The sequence below is a fragment of the Tachypleus tridentatus genome, chromosome 9 (genome assembly GCF_004210375.1).
Source record: "Tachypleus tridentatus isolate NWPU-2018 chromosome 9, ASM421037v1, whole genome shotgun sequence".
Lineage (NCBI taxonomy): Eukaryota > Metazoa > Arthropoda > Merostomata > Xiphosura > Limulidae > Tachypleus > Tachypleus tridentatus.
This window is the reverse complement of record NC_134833.1, coordinates 151,163,990-151,181,216: the sequence shown is the minus strand read 5'-3', so window position 1 is coordinate 151,181,216 and position 17,227 is coordinate 151,163,990. Positions and strand designations below refer to the sequence as shown.

General features: G+C 36.8%; 1 protein-coding gene across 2 annotated transcripts in view; it reads left to right on the top strand.

Moving 5' to 3' along the window:
• Window positions 1–390: 390 nt before the first annotated feature.
• LOC143226656 (BCL11 transcription factor A-like) overlaps window positions 391–17,227 on the top strand; it is a 116,648-nt gene continuing 99,811 nt past the window's right edge. The window contains exon 1 of one of the 2 annotated variants that reach the window (XM_076457890.1): window positions 391–1,686. In XM_076457890.1, the coding sequence (XP_076314005.1) occupies window positions 1,635–1,686 (52 nt within the window). In that variant the 5' untranslated portion in view covers window positions 391–1,634. The remainder of the gene's footprint in view (window positions 1,687–17,227) is intronic. The other variant, XM_076457891.1, reaches the window with a different exon arrangement.

The window sequence follows — 17,227 nt, the reverse complement described above, 5'->3', positions numbered from 1 at the left end:
AATTTTGAGCTGGTTCATTTATAATCAAATATTTAACTCTTTTGTTTCGTTTACTTAATAACTGATTTTTGAAGAATCTCCAGTGTAAGCTACCTGCACAAATATATACTTATAAATATTTTTTGACCAGACCAAATACGATCATACTAGCTAACCCTAACAGTGTTTAGCATAAATTAAATACAACACCAAAATAGAATAAAAGATATCAGAATGAGTGAAAGGGATTTAACGTACTCTCTAACCCTAATTATTATTATTTTTGCAACATTTAAATAAAAGGACCAATAGACGATCCTCGTAGACCGCTTGGTGCCATCGGGCTATTAATAACTACTGAGCAGAAGCATGAGACGCTGCTGTATTTATTTATTTTTTTTTTTAACAAAGATCTTGTTAAGCGACAAGGGAACGGGACATCACCTAAAGCCAAGCAGCACGCCTAACGTCCTGTTGGCCTGCCAATCAAGTTACAGTGGGCTGACCTCTGGTCGACGTTGCATCATGACCACTCCTCTGCGGGCAGGCGCGGCTAAAGTCCGTCTTGCAAAACGCTGCGTTTGGACGATTGTCGCACCATATGACTCTGTCACGAGCCCACGCATCACGAGCTACCACAGCTCAAGAAGCTGCTCGCTCAGCGACGCAACAGTGACTCGACGACCGCTGTGCCAAGAGGTGAAGGTGTTGTCTACCACACCGAAGCAGACTAGTGCAAAGATCTGGCTCGCAACCCACTCTCGTGTGTGCAGAATCGAGCACACGGTTTTTACATCACTTCTGTCGTTGTTAGCTGCCTCTTGGTCAATACTTGCGTTGTTAGCTAGGACTAAAATTAGGCCTCAGAGTGGCGAGCCCACGATATAAAGGTTTATTTGCTGTAAGCAGTATATATGTGTGTGTATGTATATAGATAGTTTTTTGTTATTGTTTAACCGTTTCTAAAACACCACTTCATTTAATCCACGAGATTTTTTACATCAGAGTCCGGATCGCATGAGAAACTTAGTGAAGTTTATGATCATACTAAATTATGAGTGACCATATTAGGTTTAAAGATTTCTGATCTTTTAGCTCATTACAAAAGTATAGAAGGTCAAAGAAAATTGGGAAAATAGAACTCGAAATGGGCCTTTAAAGTCGATTTTAGAAATTAGGGTTAATTATAGCTGTAAAAAAATAACAGAACTTTTCTTAATTCAACAAGACGTCGTTGCAATTTTGGCCCGAAAGCCACAAGAAAGTAAAGTTATAAGCAAAAGGCGGGCGCTCAAACGACAGAAGTACCCCCCCCCCCACATACACACACACATATTGACCAGTACATGTACCTCGTACCCCTGCCCTCGCGTGCTCAGTTGCCGCGTACCTCCGGCCTCGTGAACACGCCGAGGAAGTCGCTCGCTGGAACTTGGACTGAAACGCCATAGACTTTATCCGCCATCAACCCCTGTACATTCTGAGGGTTAATTTTTAATATGCAAATAAAGTTAGCTTATCAGTGATTCGAGTGACATAAACAACGCAGGTGCTGGGATAAAGTACCCAGCATGCAGTAGCGTCCGCCATATTTGTTGTTCCCGGTGTCCGTGTGCATTTGTCACGTCTTCGTTGACATCAAAAAATCCGATGAAATGTCGCGAAGGAAGCAAGAAAACCCGCAGCCCAGGAAGAGAATACAGACAGGTAAGGCTGTTTCTTGTTTGCCTACAACCACAGTAAAACAACCCTAGATGCCTTGATAACAAATAGTCTCTAATCAGTTTTCAAATTGTTTTGTGTTTTTTTTTAACTAATAAATGCATGATTTATTACAACTACCAAATTGAACAGAACACTGACCGTGAATGAGGCTTCGCATGACATCCTCAATATCTCTCTCTGACACATACACGCGCGCAAACAGGGACAATTTTCTTGGCAAAAGTTCTACCAAGAATATATTAATTACGCATTCTTCGTCTTCGTATCGGAGAAACAAGATAACAGCCTCAACGACATTGTATTCATTTTTTCTTTACCCTGCAGCTATCAACATGCGACTCCAAATCTGCCCATGTACAGAAATATGCACTCTTGAGAGAATTCTGGATGTTATGTGAATTATTTACGTCCAGCACGCGCTCTTGGAAATGAAAACGAACAAAACGTGTACCTGTATATATCGTCGAACGATGTAGATTCGGAGATATTGCCTTAGCTTCCGGTAAACCGCGCGGTCTTGCACGGTCTGTATGTGTGGCAGTTTTTCTTTCTTTTTTTGCCTGTTGTAATTCATTGTATTCAACCTTTATTTTGTATCAGTAACAAAACTTCTAATACCTTCTTTCATGACGTAATTTTTCTAAACACCTACTTAGAATCTTACAAGCGTCGCTCTGCTCACAAGTTCAGAGTAAGTCTTAGAAATAATAATCAACTTTATGACACTTTTTGTGTTAGGTATTCTAATTTATTACATAATAAACTAATACTTAACGTCACAAGTATCCAAACTCGTTTAGATCATAGATCGGAGGTGATGTGTTTTTATAATTATCGTTCATATTGTATAACCGTAAATAAACGTGTTCAATGACATTGACACCAGATAATTGGATATATGTATCCAATGCACACCAAATAAATTCATTCCACGCGTGTCTATTTCTCTTTCGCTTTATCTTTCTCTCTTTTTAGCAACTTAGTGTCTATGTTACGGTATTGGTTTGAAGTTTCTTCACACGTAAAAATCTAAGTTCGTGTTTGTTTGTTGTTAGGTTTTTCTTTGATGTATTTGTTTCGGTTTTTGTTTTGTTTTTTCTCTTGCAACCAAGGAAACTACAGAATTTAATTATTCGCTGGGAAATGTACACTACGTAAACTGGATCACATTGTATATTTTAAATCTGGATTCCGTACACACAGGATTCACAATATTAATATTATCGTTCATACTAGCGAAATATCAGCCTTTCGGGAGCATATCACTGTAAGTTCCTGGAGAACTCTATTGGGTCTGACGTTTCTACAACAATGTTCTCATAGTTCGCATTCAATAATGTTCACCGTCCGTGAGAGAAAAAATAAATTTTATTTGAGATTTTAATTTAGAAATAAGCTATCATCACAACATCACGTCACAGCGTATATTTTATTGGAGTGTTTCTTTGAAGACACAGCTATCAATAAAAGTGTTTAGTGTTTTTCTTTATTTCGCGCAAAGCTACTCGAGGGCTATCTGCGCTAGCCGTTCCAAATTTAGCAGTGCAAGAGAAAAGAGAAGGCAGCTAGTCATCACCACCCACTGCTAACTCTTGGGCTACTCTTTTACCAACGAATAGTGGGATTGACCGTAACATTATAACGCCCCCACGGCTGAAAGGGCGAGCATGTTTAGTGCGACCGGGATTCAATAAAAGTGTCTTGCGTTTGTGTTGCAACACTCATGAGATTTTCACTGAATAAAAAAAAACGATTGTTTTATGTTTGTTTTCCATTGTGTGACATTGGAAACTTACTCCATTTTTATTGGTTAAATTTGAAACATAATTTTTGTGAATATTTCAATTATTTTATTTATTGCTCAGCTATAAAAATACTGTCTAGTTATAAAAATATTACCAGTTCTGGTTGGTGATGAGTGGTGCGGTAGTTTCCAAGGTTCGAATTTTTTGACTTGCATATCTTAAGTTCCATTACAATGAGATGTCAACACTTGTTGAAGTGTTCTTTATAAGAGTCGTGGGATGTTACAATAACAATCACAAAGGTCATGAATTATAAATTAAATATTTAGAAAGTACCTTAGTCTCGTATATATATATTAGCTTAGGTCGATATATATGTGCGCATGCGTTAAAAGTCCTCTGGAACGACTATTAAAACGAAAAAGAAAAGTGTTTTAATCAATGCCGTCTGTCTGTCTGTCTGTTACAACAAAATAAGAAGGTCACAAGGTGAACGAAGCACCCAAATCTTGGGTCAGTGAAACCACTAATTGGAAACCAAATCTTGGGTCAGTGAAACCACTAATTGGAAACCAAATCTTGGGTCAGTAAGCCATTAATTGGAAACCAAATCTTGGGTCAGTGAAACCACTAATTGGAAACCAAATCTTGGGTCAGTGAAACCACTAATTGGAAACCAAATCTTGGATCAGTGAAACCACTAATTTCCAAGCTTAAGTTGTGAGACTATATATTTACATATTCGTTGCCTTTGTTTTCTGAATTTCGCGCAAAGCTACACTAGGGTTATCTGCGCGAGCGTCCCTAATTTAGCAGTGTAAGGCTAGAGGGAAGGCAGCTAGTCATAACCACCCACCGCCAGCTCTTGGGCTACTATTTTACCAACAAATAGTGGGATTGATCGTAACATTAGAACGTCCCCACGGTTGAAAGGGCAAACATGTTTAGTGTGACAGGGATTCGAACCCTTGACCTTCAGATTACACGTTGCGCGTCCCTAATCAGCTGGCCATGCCGGGCTTCTATCTTTGTTGTTAAACTACGTAATGGGTTATTTGTGCTGAAGCCTACTTTGTTTATTTACGTTCAGTTTACTGTGCTGTATATAATAACAGTAATATTTCATAATTTGTATATTACTTTGATTTTTCCCAAATTGATTTTCGTGATCGATGCGTAATTTTTTCACCTAATTTTATGCTAAATTTTTCATGTTTTTTTTGTTTTGTTTTTTTTCCAAAACTGCGTTTTCTGTTACATATGTAAAAACGGCTGGTATGAATAGAGAAAGCACTATCTAGAGGAGCGAACAACGTTTCGACCTTCGGTCATCGTCAGGTTCACAAAGAAAGAAAGCGTTACTGACCGGTAGCTGACCACATGTTTGAGTACGGTTGTGTAATTGAATGTAGGAATGTAGAGGGCGTGCTTAGATGTTTGATTATATTTATTAATATAGGTATAAAGGTGTTTCTTTGTATTGGTTTACTTGGACTTGAGTTTTCTGTTCTTTACCTAATGCTTTTTTCAAAACAGAGTTTCTTGCTTGATACGTAATTTGTTTTAAAACTGAATTTCCTGCTCGATATGTATTCAGTTTTCAAAACTGTGTTTCCTCTTATATACGACCTCCGCCAGTACAGCGGCATGTCTCCGGATTTACAACGTTAAAATCAGGGGTTCGAACCCCCTCGGTGGGTTCAGCAGATAGCCCAATGTGGTTTTGGTATAAGAAAACACACGCACCTATTGCATGTATAATATGTTATTTTTAAGTGTAATTTTTCTCGTGCTGTTGTTTTGATTTTGTAAGCGCATTTTCAGTGGTGTGTAATGCTTTTTTTAAAACCATGTTTCCTGCTAATGTAATATGGATATTTTTAATTGTAAAAATAATTCACCAATAAATATTACAATAATGAATAATATATATATTTCCGATATATGTAGCTTTGTGGCTAATTGAACTGAAAGCGTGAAAAGTGACACATTTCTGATGTTAACGTTAATTGGGTACTTCGTATTCCATAATCATGACGTAACAATAGTTTAGGTTAATATTATCGTTGTACTTTACGCAACAGTGGCTTCATCACTGTGCAAGTTCTTATAACTGAGCGGCTTTGGTAAATATAAAACTACTTTGCGACATGTATATTCGCAAGAGATACTTATACGTTTGTACGCAGGAGCAAATAAATTGCTAAACGTTTTTCCGATGGCAAGAAATAATATATTTAAAATGTACGATTAATTTCAACAACTCTAAACACTAGACACTTCTAACTACTCATTAATACAAACTAGCAGTTTCGAATCGAAAAAAAACAAACGTAGTTGTTAGCTACCGGACCGATGTAAAACTTGTATTCCCCCCATACTGTAATTACATGTCGTTTTCTGATAGTAATTATAAGTACTTATGGTAAGGTTATGGTGGTCAGACTTCCATCGATGTCATGGTTAGTAACTTCTACAATCTGATATTTTATTAGTCAGTAACCATGACAAAGAATAGATTTATTATTATTATTTCGTGTTGTTAGAGAGATATGTTTGTTTTGTTTTTTTTAATTTGACTGTGTCATGAGTTTAGGAGCTAACCCTAACGTTGCCTATAATTACACGCGCGTAAGAGTAAAAGTTTGCGAAGGTAATTACCCCCTGGTGGTAGAATAATTAATCATCCATCTCATGACGTGATCTAAGGCGATGGCACTTACACTCGATGTCATTCTGCAATACTAAATTACTGTTGGTGTGATCTAACTTATTTTGCTTGTACTTGTAACCTACTGAGTGTGTGTGAGTAAGGGGCTGTCTGTATTGTGTGTATAACTCTGAATTAATTATGTAATACGTATCTCATTCCCCTTAGGCAGGTATATCTGTCAATTTCTTCGAATAAGCGTCGAACGTTTTTTTACCCTACCATTAGTTCAAGCCGTGAGTATCTCACTAGCATGGACGCTTCATATATTATCGATGATTTAAAACGGTCTCTTAAAAAGTCAGTCACTTTATTTAAATATGCTGTCCAATAAAGTCTCTCTGTTCGTGTCATCGGCCGTAACACAGTTAATATGGAAGTTATACTTAATGCCGTGGGTGGGATTTGGAACCACAAGTCTGACTTGACTATTTTGAATGTCATATGTGTATGTTATATGACCAACTGTTTCCTCCCTTGGTAATTCTGTATATTTGATGTATTTTACATGTTGTAAACCAAAATACTGTAACAACAAACCAAATGTCGGTTGATGATACGTTTCTCACCACATACTATTCTTAACCCACAGGTTATGCACTTGTTTACATATCGTCGACTACCGGTGGGGTCCACATATCACATTACACCCAGTAGCTTTACGTTTTGGCCTCTTACAACACTCCAGCGTAGACGCGGCAAAGAAAGCTGCTGAGGGTTTTATTACCACCCAGTGGCTACACGTGATTTTTATCATTTACGGAAGTTTCGATTTTGATCAGTGGTTTTATATCATCTACACTAAAAGAATTTTTTTCCAGCGTCAATGACACTTAGCCTAAAGAACTGATAAAGATACGCAGGTGTGTGTATCATACCTTATTAGAGACCCTATGATAAAAAAATCTGTATCTTTCGAATACTTGCTCAAAGCTCCACAATAGCTGTATGCGAATAGATGTCCCTAATTTTGCAATCTTTAATAGCAGAAAGTAGTCAGTCAACGACACCTGTTGCCAACTACTGACTGATCTACTCATAGTTCTGATTACAGCGGAACTCGAACCACGAACCCTCGGGTTCAAATGCGAAAAATGGTGTTTAAGTAATTGGAATGCTAGAGCTGAACGGGGACGAACACTTATCAACTGTGTTAAGACGTTTTAAGTAAATCGCATCAGAACTTCGTTTCACAAAGATAACACTGAGATGAGTGTATTTGCACGAGTCACTGATCACTTAATCATGTCTCCATTATACAGGAAAAAAAAATTGTTTGTTCATCTAAGAAAAAAACACTTTACATTATAATGATACGGTCAATTCCACTATTCGTTGGCGATGGGTGGTGATGACCAGCTGTCCTCCCTCTGGTCTTACACTGCTAAGTCAAGGATTGCTAGCGCAGATAGCCCTCGAGTAGCTTTGCGCGAAATACATAACAGTGTGTGTGTGTTTTTATAGCAAAGCCACATCGGGCCATCTGCTCAGCCCACCGAGGGGAATCGAACCCCTGATTTTAGCGTTGTAAATCCGGAGACATACCGCTGTACTAGCGGGGGGGGGGCATACATAACAGATAGACAAATAAAGAAAACACTTCATGCGTACAGTAGGCATAACGGCTAGGTTAAAGGACCCTGCTGTCAGAATATTCTTACTTTTGAACTGTTATCCAAAGGGAAGGCCAACCACTCGCTAGCACTGACCGCCTTAAACGGCTACTCTTATCCGAATAGTGCAATAGACTGTCACTTTTATAATGCACTCACAACTGAAAGTGCGTAACATATTTGGTAGGTAGCAATGTTTCTGAACCAGAGATTCTCAGTTCTAACAGCGCGTGGGTCCTAAGTAGAAATAAACCTTAATGCTTTAAAGGTAATTAATTTATTTACTTATTTATCTGAGTTAGTGGTGGGAGATGTAGCAAGATTTGGAGTTTTAACAAACTATGTTAAACCAAGTTCCAAATGTATCTAACAGAATGTGTTAAACCTAGTTTCAACACGTATTTAAATAACTGTGTTAAACCTAGTTTCCAGGCCCGGCATGACCAGGTGGTTAGAGCGCTCGACTCGTAATCTGAGTGTTGCGGGTTCGAATCTCCGTCACACTAAACATGCTCACCCTTTCAGCCGTGTGTGCATTATAATGTGCAATCAATCTCGTTATTCGTTGGTAAAAGAGCAGCCCAAGGATGAGCGGTGGGTGAGGATGACTAGCTGCCTTTCCTCTAGACTTGCATTGCTAAATTTGGAACCGATAGCGCAGATAGCCCCCGTATAGCTTTACACGAAATTTAAAAACAAATAAACAAATCATAGTTTTAACAAGTATCTAACGAACTGTGTTAAAGCTTGTTTCAACACGTGTTTAACTGTGTTAAGCCTAGTTTCAACACATGTTCAAATTTCAGTTATAGCTATTATCTCGTTTCATTTTTTTTATGTCTCAGTGTGACCTTGATATAAGATTTCAGCAGCTGGCGAGTCTAGTAACCCCCTTCTCCTGGCCCCCTTAAGTCTTTACGCTTCTATCCTATATATAATAGAGTCCATCCCACATAGCTAAATGACCCCCTGATGAGATTTTCAACTTGTATTACGAACAAATTCACAAGTATTTGAAGCCGTCGCTTAAATACTGTAAACAGCATCAGAAAGCAATACAAGCGAGATAAAATGTATATTTCAATGATCCTGAATGACACACTTGAATTTTCAAGGTTTTCTGATGAGATCTTTAGCGATCCTAGATGTCACATGCATGAATTTTCGAGGTCTTCTGATCAGATCTTTAACGATCCTAGATGTCACATGCATGAATTTTCGAGGTCTTCTGATCAGATCTTTAACGATCCTAGATGTCACATGCATGAATTTTCGAGGTCTTCTGATCAGATCTTTAACGATCCTAGATGTCACATGCATGAATTTTCGAGGTCTTCTTATCAGATATTTAACGATCCTAGATGTCACATGCATGAATTTTCGAGGTCTTCTGATCAGATCTTTAACGATCCTAGATGTCACATGCATGAATTTTCGAGGTCTTCTGATCAGATCTTTAATGATCCCAGAGGACACGAATATTCGAATGTTCGAGGTCCTCTTACAAGACCTCTATCGCTCCCAGATGAAACAATTGGGGGTTCAAGATTTTAATGATCATAGGTAATAAACATGAATCTTCAAGGTCTTCTAATAAAAACTTAAATCTTGGGTGACGCATACTTTGATGTTCAATATCTTTTGATCAGACCTTCTCTACTAGGAACCATTTGCTTCCATAAAACCCATCAGTGATTCAGCTGCAAGTATTTTATCTCAAAATCTGGTTTCGATACTCGTGATGGGCAAACAACTGATAGTCCATTATGTGGCTTTGCGCTTAACAACAATCAAACACAAATACGCTGAAACAACAGTAACTGTCTGACAGTGAATCCTGCAACTAAGACACGAATGTATTAACAACAGTAACTGTCTGACAGTGAATCCTGTAACTAAGACACTAATGTTTTAACAACAGTAACTGTCTGACAGTGAATCCTGTAACTAAGACACTAATGTTTTAACAACAGTAACTCTCTGACAGTGAATCCTGCAGCTAAGACACGAATGTTTTAACAACAGTAACTGCCTGACAGTGAATCCTGCAACTAAGACACGAATGTATTAACAACAGTAACTGTCTGACAGTGAATCCTGTAACTAAGACACTAATGTTTTAACAACAGTAACTGTCTGACAGTGAATCCTGTAACTAAGACACTAATGTTTTAACAACAGTAACTCTCTGACAGTGAATCCTGCAGCTAAGACACGAATGTTTTAACAACAGTAACTGTCTGACAGTTAATCCTGCAACTGAGACACGAATGTATTAACAACAGTAACTGTCTGACAGTGAATCCTGCAACTAAGACACGAATGTATTAACAACAGTAACTGTCTAACAGTGAATCCTGCAACTAAGACACGAATGTATTAACAACAGTAACTGTCTAACAGTGAATCCTGCAACTAAGACACGAATGTTTTAACAACAGTAACTGTCTGACAGTGAATTCTGTAACTAAGACACTAATGTTTTAACAACTGTAACTGTCTGACAGTGAATTCTGTAACTAAGACACTAATGTTTTAACAACAGTAACTGTCTGACAGTGAATTCTGTGACTAAGACACTAATGTTTTAACAACTGTAACTGTCTGACAGTGAATCCTGCAACTAAGACACGAATGTTTTAACAACAGTTATTGTCTGGCAGTGAATCCTGAAACCAACACATGATACGTGGTGTTAACAACAAGTCCCTCTGACCGCTTATGAAACAATGTTTTAAACGCAGACACGGTTTAACAAGTCCTGTATGACATTGTTTTGTTTTAACAACAAACTCCGTAACTAAAACTTGTTAACACTGAAAACATCGACTCGTATTTTGGTAACAAAGACGTTTTTGATGTTATCTTCTGAGAGGAACTTGTGATTTTGTTAACTGCTGTGATAACAGCATATCCATGAACAATTACACCTAAATAGTTTAGTATTTATTTCTCGTTACACAAATATCCTAGGACCTTTATCTGTAATTTATTCTATCTTCTCTTATTTTTAGGTCAGTGTGTGATATTATATAACGGTTCAATTAACGTCCAATAACTGTAAGCGGCGGCGCTACTGATACGCGTGGAGCCTTCCAGTTAAGAAAATATTAGTATATGTAATCTGAAACGCATCAGTATGTTCAACTTAACACATGTTAATTTATGAACCCTGAAATATATTAGAATATGGAACGTGCAAAATAATTAGTGTATGAAACCTTTAAGATATTAGTGTACGAAGTCAGAAATATAGTGTAGGTTGGCTGAAGTATATTATTGTGTGAGTTCCGAAGGACTGAAATTCATATTTGGTTCTTTGGTTTCAGTGTCATTGTTTTCTTTTGTGAATTATTTCTTCATTTGTAAAACGGTTTCGCTGATTCTATTAATATCCAAGTAACTATATCAATGAATGAGAAGTTATATATATGCATGCAATTGACTTTACATCTATGTGTATGTTTAATATTTAAAGATGATATAAATAACTGTATTAGTTTTGAACTCGTGATTACTAGGATTCATTAGAAGTCACGTGCTTATCAAGACAACGTGTTTTAAACTACTTGTATCGTGGGATACTAGTCTAAGGTTTTGTATATATATATATATATCCTACGAATTAAAAAATTACGAAACCATATACTGCTGCATACCATATATTCCCGACATCAGCAGAAAAATAACCAACATTTGGCAAAAACAGTTACAAAATATAGCATTTTAGTTAATACCAAATTTATTCAAAAACCAGGCATAAAACTGATGTCTATACTATGCAAAAACTACACTGACAAACACCACACCAACATTATTTATAAAATACAATGTGATAACTGCCACGACTTCTATATTGGAGAAACGAGTAGAAAAATGGAAACCAGATTCAAAGAACATAAAAAGTCACCTTCACACGTTTTCGAACACTGCAAATCAAATAAACACAAAATAACCATAGAAAAACTCAAATACTAAATAAAGAAACAAACATAAACAAACGCAAAATTAAAGAAGCCTTACTTATACAACAACTTAAACCCAAAATAAACCAATACAAAGGAACATCTTTATACCTATATTAATAAATATAATCAAACATCTAAGAACGCCCTCTACATTCTTACACTCTGTTACACAACCCCTTCAAACATGTGGTCAGCTATCGGTCAGTTACCTTTTTCTTTCTTTGTGAACCTGACGATGACCGAAGAAGGTCGAAACGTTGTTCGCTTCTTTGCATAAAATTTTTTTAAAACCCAAACCAGCTGTTTTTAAATATATATATATATTTTCTCTACAAGTGGGTTTTCTCATCATCACTGATTATATATTTTTTGCTTTTTTAAGTTTTTGAAATATTTATTAGTTTCAAGTAGACGTAACACCTTTAGAAGAAAATAAACTGTTTACTCTAGAAGATAAAGTTAACTTTGGACATTCAACACTCAAAGTTGAAGTCTGGTACTCACTCCATCCATCCCCAAAACAATAAAATAAAACAACCCGATTCTCTTTTAGCATTTGACACGTAGCCCAGCTTGCTGTAGGGTTATAACCTTCAGTACTTGACATGTAGCTTAGTTTGCTGTAGGGTTATAACCTTATTAACCTTCAGTACTTGACACGTAGCTCAGTTTGCTGTAGAGTTATAACCTTATTAACCTTCAGTACTTGACACGTAGCTCAGTTTACTGTAGGGTTATAACCTTATTAACCTTCAGTACTTGACACGTAGCTGAACCCAGTTGGAACATTAGTGGTAGTACTTGATTTCTTGTATAGTGTATTTGTCACTGTTTGCACAGAATTAGATTGAAAATTGTTACTGTTTATTACATTGAAAATTCACACTAAGTCCGTAGTGAAGCGGATTACAACCAAGTAGGAAAGTGACATCAGAAACCACCAATGACAGTTTTTAGTTTTTGTTTTTCAACTTGATGTGTTTGTCTGAGTAAAGATTTCTAAATTTCCAAAATCTGAAGATAAACATATGTGAGAAAGAGGGTGATTTAGCCAGGATGGGTCAAAGGTCAATAATCATGACGGACGATGAGCTTAAACTTTAGAAAAAAACAACATTATTCCACGGCTGTATGAGTACTGTTCATAACCCAGCCATGTCTTTCATTCATTGGTATCCTTTAAAATGTAATTAATAGTCTAATTAGCTATAAATTCAGAGTTCTTGTGGCCCGACATGGCCAGGTAGTTAGGAACGTGTAATCTGAAGGTCAAGGGTTCGAATCCCTGTCACACTAAACATGCTCACCTTTTCAACCGTGGGAGCGTTGTAATGTGTCGGTCAATCGCACTATTCGTTGGTAAAAGAGTAGCTCAAGAGTTGGCGGTGGGTGGTGACGACTAGCTGCCTTCCCTTTAGTCTTACACTGCTAAATTACGGACGTCTAGCGCAGTTAGCTCTCGAATAGCTTTGCGCGAAATTCAAAACAAACCAAACCAGAGTTCTTGTGTTGAGTAAATATGTCGAAGTAATATATATATATATTACTTATTACGTCTATTCGAGCGTTCGTCTGTCTCTCGTATACGACGGCGGCTGCTTCGTAAGCTGCGTTTGAAAGCATGCGCAGTCAGACAAACATTACTTTGTGGAACGATGGGAGAAGAGACATTAGTAATGTTGATGTGAAACTTTATTTCGCAAGTAGAACATCTTGCCTCAGATATTATAAACTAATCACAGTATTGTTCATATTTCAAAATGTGACGTAACTTAAATGATAAAAATGTAGATTTACCAAATGTTGTTGTTGAGTGACTTTTATCATGACTGAAATACTCAACAATTAGTTTTAACGGTGGACAGTTAAAAGTAGCTCAGAGATTGGCTCTGAGGGAAAACGAGAGGTTTCGTTGCTACAAAATCGTGTCCCGCAGTTTGCAGCCGTATGTATAAGTGTGTGTGTGTGTTATAAGAGTAACAGTCAAATATTATTATCCAATCAGAGTAGCTCAAGATTTGGCAGTGTACACCGTTGAATAGCTGCTTTTCTTTATTAATTTATAATTATGGACAGCTAGCATAGGTAAGCCTAACGTAGCTTCGCACGAACATCCAAAACAAACTGACACACAACACTCGGCATTGTCACTTATTGTCACCACAGTTATTACACTTTAATTTTTTTCTGACCACACATTTAGAATAAAGGTGGACAGATGAAGTTTCTTTGAGTTTTTCTCCATTATTATGATAATAGAAAATGTAAGTCGTACACCCCGACTTTATATATATATATATATATATGCTTAATATGGAAAGTTCAATGTATCTGATGTCCATTTGAATAAAAAAACAACAACATATTCTATACTTATCTATGCCTACCTGATCAAGCGCTACCTTCTAACTCTCTCTCTCAAGAACATTTGGTGTTTGTGTTTTTTATAAACGTCAGTGGCCATTGAGTTCACCACCTATAAAGACTCGTGCAATTTAGGTTCCAAACTGAGAGGAGTACATAGAAAGTAAATTGCTGAAGTATTCAGTTGGGACATTAGTGTTTCCGCAAGACTTCTTCTGAGGGAAAAGTGGACTCTCTTTCTCTTCATCGGACAAGCGGGTCAGTTGGGCAAGGAGCAGACTTACAAACATAATGGTAGTTTTTTTTTTTCAAATATTCTTGTCATGCACCATAGGCCATCCTGTGGGGAAATAAAGATTAAGTTTATCATTCGTCTGAAGTAGAGAAGAGGGAATTGGTTGATGGTGGTAATGTAGCCTTACTGATGTGATCGTGTGATGTCAGAGGTGCTCATATACTCAACCAATAGAATACAGTGTTTTGTATTAGTGATTCACGTGATTATGATGTCACCTGCTTCAGATTATTACAAACATTACTTAGTTTGAATATGAATTCCAGTTTGTTTGTTTTAGAACAATGTCGCACAGGGCTATAACCGGGGATTTTAGAATAGTAAGTCCACAAACTGGCCGCTTCACCACCAGGGAATATGAGTTTCAGGGTACGAAATTTATCACGAAAACACTGAAACCCTTGGCTGTCCTTTTCTGAAACATGACTCTTTTATGATAACCGCTTTAATTTTGTTTATGACTAAAAACTATACTAATGTATAGATTTTCATATTATATTGTATTATTAAATACCCAGTTGCCATGACATTAATTTGTACGTGTCATAGGATCATTTTGTACAAAACTCAATTAAAACTAGCAAAATATCTTAACTTTATTATTAAGGTGAAGAAAACATAAAAAATATAGTTATGAAATAAGTTCTTTCAAAATAAATATACCTACTACACAAAAAAAAAAAACAGTAAAAAACCTTGAATAGAACATTAGATTTCTAGCTTCCGCCGTGCTTAGGCATAACTTAGCCGCCAAAGAAATACGTCTGTGATTGTTGAGACGTAATAGTTGGATAACTGTGTGACCCAACACGTTTCTCTCTCACGTCACCCGGGGCGCACTTCATTCTTTCTCTCCCTAGTTTTTTACGGTGTGTCCAGACGGCCAGCTGCCGTTTTTTGAAGCGTCATCACGGTTAACAGCCAGTCCAATGGTCAGAGGCTGGAAGCCCACTAGGGGTTTGCTTTCTCACCCTCTCTAATGGCCCCCAGGCTCTTTGCTTTAAAAAAACGCTGGATAGGAGGGGGGGCAGAGAATGAAAGGGAATACTGCGTTGGAACTCTGCTTTCTCTGTAGTTTAAAGAGAGAAAAAAAAATTCGTCGGCTTATTCTCTCACATACGTATGGCGACTTTCACATAAGGTTTACAACAAACTGGAACTTTGTCCTAATCATGTAGTTCAATGATATAGTGTTGAGCTGGTGAAAAAAGTTGGAGTGATTACCATTTAAGAAATCTCCGTCTGTTATCTCAGGACAATGACCCTGCGAATAGGGCATACGTCGGTAGATAAATTACAAAAGAGTCAAAAATATAACCTGGGTTTGTGACTGAGACTTTTTACGTAAGGATAGTAAACAGAACCTTTGTGAAAGTTAGAATGTGATTTAACATCGGGTAATATTTAAATTATACGTTTGTATTCGGCATACAGTGATATTGCTTTCTGGTTATAGTTTTAAATAGTGACACACAAGATACAGAGTATCAATAGCCTGTCTATAGTTTTAAATAGTGACCCACAAGATACAGTGTATCAATAGCCTGTCTATAGTTTTAAATAGTGACACACAAGATACAGTGTATCAATAGCCTGTCTATAGTTTTAAATCGTGACACACAAGATACAGTGTATCAATAGCCTGTCTATAGTTTTAAATAGTGACACACAATATACAGTGTATCAATAGCCTGTCTATAGTTTTAAATAGTGACACACAAGATACAGTGTATCAATAGCCTGTCTATTGCTTTAAATAGTGACACACATGACACAGTGTATCAATAGCCTGTGTATTGTTTTAAATAGTGACACACAAGATACAGTGTATCAATAGCCTGTCTATAGTTTTAAAGAGTGACACACAAGATACAGTGTATCAATAGCCTGTCTGTTGTTTTAAATAGTGACACACAAGATACAATGTATCAATAGCCTGTCTATTGTTTTAAAAAGTGACACACAAGATACAGTGTATCAATAGCCTGTCTATTGTTTTAAAAAGTGACACACAAGATACAGTGTATCAATAGCCTGTCTATAGTTTTAAATAGTGACACACAAGATACAGTGTATCAATAGCCTGTCTATAGTTTTAAAGAGTGACACACAAGATACAGTGTATCAATAGCCTGTCTGTTGTTTTAAATAGTGACACACAAGATACAATGTATCAATAGCCTGTCTATTGTTTTAAAAAGTGACACACAAGATACAGTGTATCAATAGCCTGTCTATTGTTTTAAAAAGTGACACACAAGATACAGTGTATCAATAGCCTGTCTATAGTTTTAAATAGTGACCCGCAAGATACAGTGTATCAATAGCCTGTCTATTGTTTTAAATAGTGACCCGCAAGATACAGTGTATCAATAGCCTGTCTATTGTTTTAAATAGTGACACACAAGATACAGTGTATCAATAGCCTGTGTGTAGGTTTAAATAGTGACACATAAGACAGAGTAGTGATACACCAGTTAAACTTCTCGCGTGGACTGCTTACGTAACTGTTTTAAAAATGTCCCAAATAAGAAACCTTATTTTCAGAAATATTTTGTTCACCGTAACATGTTTAGCACACTGGTCATTAGAGCTTTATATATGTTCCTTTTTCAATCCCTATATTCAGTATTTATACAGGTTTGTTTGTTTGATTTTGATAATAAAGAAACAAGCCTTGCCAAGAACAGTAAAACTGAAGTGGTGATTTCTTAACTCTCAGTACACCGTGAAGTCCACATATTGGATTGGATTGAGTTATATTAGCTTTTAACAGCAATCATCGTAAAGTATCTGTGTTTTTAAACACAAAGCTAAAGAATGTGTTA